Source organism: Gossypium raimondii, chromosome 8 (assembly GCF_025698545.1).
Source record: "Gossypium raimondii isolate GPD5lz chromosome 8, ASM2569854v1, whole genome shotgun sequence".
Lineage (NCBI taxonomy): Eukaryota > Viridiplantae > Streptophyta > Magnoliopsida > Malvales > Malvaceae > Gossypium > Gossypium raimondii.
This window is the reverse complement of record NC_068572.1, coordinates 30,200,369-30,209,953: the sequence shown is the minus strand read 5'-3', so window position 1 is coordinate 30,209,953 and position 9,585 is coordinate 30,200,369. Positions and strand designations below refer to the sequence as shown.

The 9,585-nt window shown below is 35.1% G+C and overlaps 1 protein-coding gene across 2 annotated transcripts; it reads left to right on the top strand.

Moving 5' to 3' along the window:
- The first annotated feature begins 4,512 nt into the window (after positions 1-4,512).
- Positions 4,513-9,110, top strand: LOC105791198 (protein IQ-DOMAIN 24). Of its 2 annotated transcripts, XM_012619162.2 has the most exons (4): positions 4,513-4,998; positions 6,947-7,147; positions 7,813-7,890; positions 8,112-9,110. In XM_012619162.2, the coding sequence occupies exons 1-4, from the start codon at positions 4,651-4,653 to the stop codon at positions 8,853-8,855; spliced, it is 1,371 nt and encodes a 456-aa protein (XP_012474616.1). In that variant the 5' UTR covers positions 4,513-4,650; the 3' UTR covers positions 8,856-9,110. The 2 variants fall into 2 exon arrangements, with proteins under 2 accessions (XP_012474616.1, XP_012474617.1); XM_012619163.2 differs by lacking the exon at positions 7,813-7,890 and having other exon boundaries at positions 4,518-4,998.
- Positions 9,111-9,585: the final 475 nt, after the last annotated feature.

Below are 9,585 nucleotides of genomic sequence, written 5' to 3'. Positions count from 1 at the left end.
CAATGTTGCACCATGCCCTAATGTTACTGGTATGTGATACTTTATTATTATTTTTAAATGTTATTGTAAATTTATCAATAAAGATTATATATAATTGATAATAATATAAAGCGTGAATTATTTTTATTTTATTAACAGGTGTCATTAGAGAAAGTATGATGAATTTGCTGAAAGAAGGAAACACAAAGAAAGTAGACAAAAAGAGGAGAAAAGATGAATTCTTATCTCAATTGAGAGAAGAGGAGCATGAACACGAGGAATTCATTGATGAGGTTTCTGCTATAAGGCAAGCAACTCGAGAAAGTATCCAATAACAACATGAGTGGCATAGAAGGGAAGAATTCAGACGAAGTACTGGTGGTTAGGATAACATTTATGAAGAAGGCCGATCTTCTCAAGGATTAGCTAGAGAATATCATAGAGAAAGAACAAGTAAATCCATCCCAAGTGAGTCTGAGTTTACCTTAAGGGGAGCTATACCTGAATTGGTTAGAAGCAAAAGTTCAAAGCAACCAAAGGTCAATGACTCTTTTTTAAAGAGTTTTCGAAGGAAGATAGGTGAAGCGGTATCTAAATTTTTAATATATGAAAGACTTCCTTGTCAATTAGCAAGCTCTCCATGGTTGTATAACTTAATTCACGTGTCAGCAGAAGTTGGACAAGGTGTAAAGCTCCCAACACCTTATGAGGTTTCAGATGTGTATTTGGAGTAAGAGTATCAACGAGTTCGTGATTGGGTAAATGGACTAAAGACTCATTGGAAAGATTTGGGTGAAACTCTAATGTGTGATGGTTGGACCAACAGTTTGAATCAAATGCACATCATTAATTTCCTTATTTATTGCAGTAAAGGAACCATTTTTGGAAATCAGTAGATGTCTCAAGTGTCCGTAGTAGAGATGCTGAAGTCTACTACTATTTGTTAGATTCAGTTGTAGAAGAAATTGGAGAAAATTACATTGTCCAAATAGTGACTGATAATGAGGCAGCAATGAAAGCTGCTGGAAAAAAATTAATGTTGAAAAGAAAACATCTATATTGGACCTCATGTGCAATTTCTTTGTTTAGATTTATGCCTTGAAGATATTGGGAAAAAGCCCAGTGTAGCAAAAGTGTTAGATGAGGCAAAGAAAGTGACTTGCTTTATATACAATCACATTTGGACTGTTGATTTGATGAAGAAGTATACACAAGGGAAACAAATACTTCGACCCGCTCTTACTCGATTTGCAACTTATTTCATTCAACTTGAAGAGATAACAAGACAAAAGCAAGGTCTGAGAGAAATGTTTAATTCAAAGGTCAGTATTTTATAATTAGTTAATATAATTACTTAAATCTAGCAACCTTTAGTGATTTTATTAGTTCCAAATAATTTAAATTATATTATTTTAAAATTTTTCTTATGAATATATAGGAATTTAAAGAATCAAAGTGGGGACAACAAAAGTCAGGGCCTGCTTATGAAGCCAAAAAAATTGTTTTGGGAAAAGATTTTTGGAAAAAACCAAATGACCTCATAAAATTTTACGAGCCCTTAGTAAAAGTATTGAGACTGGTGGATAGCGATGAAAAACCAATGATGGGCTTTATTTATGAGGCTGTTGATAGAGCTAAACGAGCAATTCAACAAGATTGTCGATATTTCACAGAGTATGAAAAGATTATTGACAATAGATGGAATTTTATGCATTCCGACTTGCATTCAGCTGGTAAGATAAAATGTTTCATATAATTAAGAACTATTTTTATATTTTATTATTTTAAGCTTTAGATTATTATTTGATGATATTCTTATAAACTATACTTAGGTTATTTTCTCAATCCTCAATTTCAATTTGGGGTGGAGCATTCTGAGAATGTACTAATAGAAACATTAGAAGGTACAAGATCAGTAATTGAAAGATTAGAACCTTCTCTTGATACTCAAGTCAGAATGGTTAACCAGGTTAGATTCAAGTACTATTATTTGTAACTTAGTTACATAATTTGAAATAGAATTTTTATTTTTATTTTTACTCTATCTTTTATTTATGCAGTTGTTACTATTTAGAGATAAACATGAGACATTCGGTACTCCACAAGCACAAAGAGCTTGGAAGCAAATGAATCCGGGTAAACAGTTAATTAAATTATTTAATTTAATTTATATTATTTAATTATATTGTACATTTTGAAGTTATTTTAAAATTTAAATAATATTATGCAACTGAGTGGTGGATAATATACGGCACATGTGTTCCCGAATTACAAAAATTAGCAATTAAAGTGCTTAGTCAAACAACTTCAGCATCAAATTGCGAACGAAATTGGAGCACATTTAGCTATATTCACACCAAGGCAAGAAATAGGTTAAAGTATAAAAAACTTGAAAAACTAGTGTTTACCTATTATAATATGAGGCTTAAGATGAGGCATCAAAAAAGAATGAGCAGTGATGATATAAATGCTAGTTTTAATCCTATCAGCCTTGATCATATCTTTGAAGATGTTGATCCACTATCAGAATGGCTTCATGAGAAAGAGAATCCATTGTTAGATGGTGAAAATGTCGGTGTGTTGCCTGTGGATACCTCTGATGATGAAATGAATGTTGATCAATCTCAACAACAAATTTTGTCTCATTCAAGTTCTAGTTCAACTCCAAGTCAGAGTGGCGATGGACCCGATGGTGGTAGCTTAAGTCCAATTGATGAGGATGATGGGTATAGTGGTGATAGAGGTGAAATTAGGTCTTCTAGTCAGTATGGAGGAGAATATGGGGTTGGTACCACTGGTGGACATTTTCGTGACAGATCAGAGTTTGATGGAAATATGTTTCCTAAACCTAGGAGAGATAGAAGTGAACCTAGAGCTCCATCAAAGGGAAAAGGCAAGAAGCATACTTCTATAGGCTCTTCATCTGGTAGGAGATCGAGTTCTAGTAACCTTGGGTATAGTGATTCATCTACTAGCACTCAAGGTTTTTATCCACCAGAACAACCTTCATATTTTCAACCTTCACATGGTTATCCATAACCATATGGTTATTATCCACCATTTCCTAATTATGGTGTGTCTTACCAGCCTCAAATGCATCCTCCTCCACCAATGTATCACCCACCTCCACCTCTCATGTATCCTCCTCCTCAAATATATCCTCCATATCAATTAAATGAAAACCAATGTGAAAATGTTACTTTTTTTGGATATATTTTTGGACAAAGGCCAAGAGAATCAAGTCAAGAACGCTCTCAAAGTGAAGGTGAAGGATTTGATCTTCCTCGTCATTCGACTAATTTGTGAAAACTAAATCGTACCACTATCATTATTTGTAAGGTATGTTTTTTTTAAAGAAAACTTTTGTTATTGTTCTTAATTTTGATTATATTAAAACATTTAAAATAATATATATCTTTAGATAAATGAATGGAGTATATTTTATGAAAAGATAATTAAGAATCAAGCATGTTAAATTATATATGAAAGTAGAATGACGGTGAGAATAAGTGGTAGGAAATAGGAATAATTAATGAAAATCTATATATTTATCTTTTCCTTTTTCCTTTTGCAAGATACAATGTTTATATCTTCACCATCTTCAAAACTGTCAAGAAATATTGAAGACATCTTTCGGTATGAATTTTCAATTGTTTTATCTATAAAACTTTCAAACTTATTAAATATGATAAATGTTTAATATTTCCTCTTTTTTTACTTTGTTATTAGTTAATATAACATTCTTAGAAAATTCAGTAAATAAATGTAAGAATAATTAATAATTATAAAAGTTGTGTTCTCATATCGTATTAATAAAGGTTCATAAGTGTTAGAAAACACTCTAAAAATCATTAAAAGTGACTTTTTTATAATTATAATTATAATTACTATGTTTTACAATAAGTTGTGCCAATTTTAAAAAATTCACGACCGCGATACCCATGATGACCGCATAATAGCGTCTGTTATGTCATGACCATGATAAACGCAACGCGACCGAAAACACGACCGCGACCGTAATTTAAATCCCTGGCCACAACAACAAATTTTACAACAATGGTATCAACAACACCCAGTAGCAATAGCTGTGGTGAGGGACAGAAACCGAAAACGGGTGAGGGATTTGCCTAACCTCATAAACTGATGAAGAAGAACTAAAGAAGGATGAAAATGGTGCGGCTGACGAGAGGAAGTAAAAGGATATGGGGAGAAAAATGTAAAATAATTATTAATTAAACTAAATAATATAAATTTAAAATTTAAAATAATATAATATGATATTCGATTTATTCGAATTATTTGAGTTAATCAAATTCAAAAATTCAACTCAACATAAATTTGAAATTTAAAAATATTAAATTAATTTAAATAACTCGATTAACTCGATTCAAATAATTTAAAATTAAAATATTTTTTTGACTTTTTCCTATTTCACTCCGAATGTTGAGCAAACCCAGGCGCGTGTAATACATGATATCTTAGGGACGCGTATCGTTTGGGTGTTGTGAGTTGTGGTTCGTTTCATTGAGTACAAAATCCCAAGTTTCTCCGGCTCTTCCCTTTTAACTCCTTTCTGTTCCTCTCGTTCTTTTTCACCCACAAAAGAAAAATATGCTTATACTACAATTAACCATGCCTTCAAGTGCTCGTCTAGTTCACAGGCAATGAATCATGGGCCTTTTCCGGCGACTCTTTGGCGCCAAGAAGCCTGCCCAACCACGCCCCGACAAAGACAGGAGGCGTTGGAGCTTTACCAGATCTTCCCATCCCACGTCTTCGACTTCTCATCTTGATGCCCTTTCTGGTCCATGCAATGGCACATTGGATGCCAACAAGCGCGCCATAGCAGTAGCAGCCGCCACTGCTGCTGTAGCTGAGGCTGCTCTGGCTGCAGCGCATGCGGCGGCTGAGGTTGTTAGACTGACAAGTGGTGGTGTTGGCAGCGCCGATGGGAGCAACCGACGCCTCCCACAAGAACTAGCGGCTGTTAAGATACAGTCCGCTTTTCGAGGTTATCTGGTTAGTATTTTCTTCTGTTCTAAATTTTATTTTATTCTTGCTTGAACTTTTTTATTACGTTGTCTAAATTGGGGCTTTAGGTTCATTTATTGCCGATGATGGCTAAGAATTCTTGTTAGTTATTTTCCTTAGTTTTTTCAACTGGAAACAGAGCTGTGGTTGGTATTCTTTTGAGCCCTCTTGCACCTTTATAAATTTCAAAAACACCTCGAAAAGCCCCCTTTTTAAAAAAAAATATTTTTAGAGCTTAAAGATGCTTAGAAGGTTGCTTTGAGAGTGTATTTGGTACACCCATCTTGACAAAGGCTTCAACTGGGAATGGATGGTCCCATAAGAAGAAGAAGGAAACAAGAACAAAGAAAAAAAAAAGCTGTGTTGAAAAGGGCCAGTAACGAACGCCGACAACGAAAGGTGGTCATTTCGCCATCAGGCTTTTCTTTCACAAGTAGCAACTCACCAGGGACGAGAAGCGATTCCCCGTTATCCTCTAAAACCATTCTAACCATCTTCACTGTCTTATTCGTCATTTCTCTCTCTCTCTCCTTATTTTTATTATTTAAAAGAAAAAAAAAGTCCATTTATTCCTTCAAAATTGTAATGCCGTACGTGGAAGTCTTCCACACGTGTGTTCTACTTCATATTGAGTATGTGTGACGTCATGTGCTTCCTAGTGCGCTTTGGGTTTGCATATAAGATGCTCGTACTCTTCTATGAGACCGCATTACGTGAGTTTGCACCACTATATAAATGAACTCACATCTAGAAAATACGTGTCAGTCCTAGAGTATAGTACGTATTGACATGCATTTATCTATAAATAGTAACCATATTATATAAATACACAGTTTAACCCATTTGAAATACTCAACAGACTTGTTTGACTAAATTCATCTGGTCTTTCCCCTCGTGTCTCCTACTGGTTTTTAAAGACTAGCAGTTAAAAGATTTAGAAGAATTCAGACAAAAATATTTCTGCCCAAATGGTTGTTCTATAGAAATATTCGGCCAAAGTTGGTTGCTCGCTTTCTGAGACATCTCTCACTATTAACATGCAGGCTAGATAATGTTTATCTTCATATTCTACCAAAACTGAAATAATGCTTCCAACTCAGATGGCTACTTTTTATATGTTATAACATTAACTTTATCACTCATTATTAATTTTCCTTTGAAAGCTAGTTAGTTTTGGAATTTCTTTTAGATTCTATTCCTGTATTTTAAATTTGTCACCGGTTCAATGTTTATTGAGGTTTGAACTCATACATTAAAGTTATGCGAGACGAATATGCTCATTTCAATAAGTAGGATCATGCCATCATACCCTTATTTTCACAGATATAGGGAAAAAAATGAAAAGTCATGAAGAAAAGAGAACAGCTAAAGTTTCTTTTCCATGCCTTGTGCATTCCCGGTGTTACATGCATGACTATTCACTGCATTTGGCCTCCTTCACGTTTTCCATATAACTGGAGTGTTCTTAGAGGAGAAGATATGAGATGAACACAGCTTGCAATAATTAATTGACAAAGTTACTTTGTTGAGATTCCTATTCATTAAACAATAGAGTTAAACTTTTTTGGAAAGCTGTAAAGTCTTGGTTAATACTAAAAAGAAATATTTAGTATGATCTCTAGGTGGGAGAGGCTGTTCTCTTTTCTGTTACTCCACTATAGATAATGATTTTATCAATTTGTCTGTTTCTTTTCCGGATTAATGTCGGTCTGGTATGAATAATTTTTTAGAATCTCTGGGCTAATGCATCATTACATGCTTTAGCTTCTGGCAGGACTAAAGAAATGCCAGTCTGTTGTTTTTCTTTCTTTTGTTTTTCTTATGCAAAGATCTTACAAGGGTTATCATTCGGTCAATTGGTTGGTATTGAATGGTTTTGGATAGTCTCTTATGGAAATGATGCTGGATCTTTTACTTTTGCTGGCACTTGGTCTAGGCACGGAGGGCACTGAGGGCTTTGAAAGCATTGGTGAAGCTTCAAGCACTGGTGAGAGGTCACATTGTGAGGAAGCAAACAGCAGACATGCTCAGACGCATGCAAACATTGGTCAGACTTCAAGCTCGAGCCCGTGCTAGTCGTTCTTACATGACAAAATCTTTCTATTCAACCTGCAAGATATCCCATTCACGGCATGCTGTAAGCAGACCTCTACTCTTGTTGATGTTCAGTCACAATTTTAATTTCTCTATTCCCATATAAACATGATTTTGAAGGCGGTTTGTGTTAGGCTAAAAACATGGCATTTCGTCTGCTTTCTTTAAGCTCACATGATTTCTAAAGCACTAATGGATTAAAATATTGAGGTACCACTTGTTTTACCAAAACTTAAAGTTATGGTATTTTTATGGAGGACTTTATTTTGAACTTTATTGCATTGACTAAAGGCACTGTTTAAAAGACACGATTAAAGCCACATAAACTTTTTTTCTTTTTTTTTGGCTTCCAAATTGCTTCTTCATAAAGAAAATTTGAGAATGCACATGGCATGTCATTGACCAAAGGCTTGAGTTTCAAGCATAAGGATCAACCCTAGCCTTATGCTGATCTAACTTGAAAATCTTTAAGTGGAGTTCGATTGCTATTAGTCTACAAAATTTGATTAGTTGTGGTCAAATGGATGACTGTCGTTCTGGTCTAGACAAAATTTACCGAGCTGAGTCTATAATTTGAATAGAAAGGAAGTTACCATTTCAGTGTAGTATAACTTACAGTAGGGAGGAATAGTATGTGAACTTACTGAGAATAACTTTTCTGTATGTTCACTCTGTTCGTTTCGTACTTTTTCCTACATATACTTGCAGGTCCATGCACATTCTTTAAAAGATGAATGCCAGCTTCATGTTTGTAGTACTAAATATGATGGGTCCTCAATCCTTAAGGTATTACTTAATTAGCAGTTTGGCACTGCAGATTCCAAAATTCTTCAACTTTTTGATGCTAGGGTTGTTAGGGTTAACTAGATTCAGACATGAGTTGAAAGTCATAGGTATGGTTCCCTGATCAGTTGAGCACTGGACCTTACTCCATAACGAATTTAAGTGCACTGGCTATAAAATTGGATAGTCGTATCAGTCTCGAATTTTCCTTCTTTCTCATGCAGAGATGTGGTTCAAATTCAAACCTAATGGACACCATCAATCTAGAGAAAGCACGGATGGGTTCGAATTGGTTGGACAATTGGATGGAAGAAAGCTTAAGGAATAACCATAGAGATTCTCCGCTTATACATAGGCATGCTGATGATGCGAAGAGTGATAAAATCCTTGAAGTAGATACTTGGAAACCAAACTTGAACTGCCCACCATGTAATCGGAACTTTAGGACATCTCAGCATGGCTCAGCTTTTGATTATAACCAGAGCTACATGGCATATGGCTCCCCTAGAAAACAGTCAGGAAAAGGTTCGAATCAGATACCAGATAACTTTTCGGCAGAAGTTTTACCATTAAGCTCTCTAAAACATCCTGGAAGGAAAGATAAAGCAATTTTAAGGACTGCTGATATTGACAACAGCCCACAAGTACTTTCTGCATCATCATCAAGACCTGGAAGTAGTGCTAGAAGAAGTCCTTTCGCAAAGAGTGAATGCTCATGGGGCTATTTAAGTGGATTTTCTGGTCACCCAAATTACATGGCTAATACGGAATCATTCCGGGCTAAGTACCGGTCTCAGAGTGCCCCAAGGCAGAGACTAGAGTTTGACAAGTATGGTTCTAACAGAAGAACCTTTCAGGGGTTGTGGGATTCAGAAAGAGATCCGGCTCAACATGTTGATTATAGGTACAGGTATAATCTAGCATCTGATTGCTTGAATAAGCTTGCTGGTGCCCACCAAGGGCAATGACCCCCCTTTTTATTTCCTCGTGTGTGATTAGGCACTGCTGTGCTGTGCTAGGGCTGTAATTAAATTACTGTGATGTTACGAACTTAGATCTACAGTGGTCTACAGGTCCGAAACAGCATGACACGACTGCCGTTTGCTGAAAATGTTAAGCTTTGCAGTTCAGTTCCCACTCCATGAATTTAGATTGCATTTTTGTATTATATAGTTGTGAAGCAGAACTCTTAACTTAATCCAGATGATTGGTTCGTGTCTTAATATTTTTACAATTTGGCATGGTTTTGTCATTATGTCTGTTATGGGATTCGGTTCCCACAGTGCATTCACGGGGTTTAAATATATCCACCCATTAGCAGCTTCTCTCAATGGCCTCCTTGTTCTTGTCTGAAGTGGCTACATAACATGGTGATATGGATTTTGAACAGTAAGAACATTCCTTTTATCATCCACAACAAATCAAAGCGAAGCTAAAAAGTGAAAGTGAAACTAGGGGTGAGCAAAATTTGATTTGATTTGAAAAAATAAAATAATTTTGAGTTAATCGAATTGGGTTATTCGAATTATTCAAGTTAAATCGAATAAATAATTCGAGTTTTGAGATCAAATCAAGTTGAATTGTGCAATTCGAATAACAAATTAGTGTGGATACTCTTTTGGTCTTGTCAAGTTTGAAAACGAGTGATAGCAAGATAAATTCGTATTTTTTATATATTTATTTTTTGTTAATTATCAA

What these genes read in the sequence shown, in the direction of transcription:
- LOC105791198 (XM_012619162.2), top strand. Translation starts at nt 4,651, where the DNA reads ATGGGCCTTTTCCGGCGACTCTTTGGCGCCAAGAAGCCTGCCCAACCA. An exon ending in CCGCTTTTCGAGGTTATCTG is followed by an intron (nt 4,999 to 6,946) that starts GTTAGTATTTTC and finishes CACTTGGTCTAG; the next exon opens with GCACGGAGGGCACTGAGGGC. An exon ending in ATGGGTCCTCAATCCTTAAG is followed by an intron (nt 7,891 to 8,111) that starts GTATTACTTAAT and finishes TTTCTCATGCAG; the next exon opens with AGATGTGGTTCAAATTCAAA.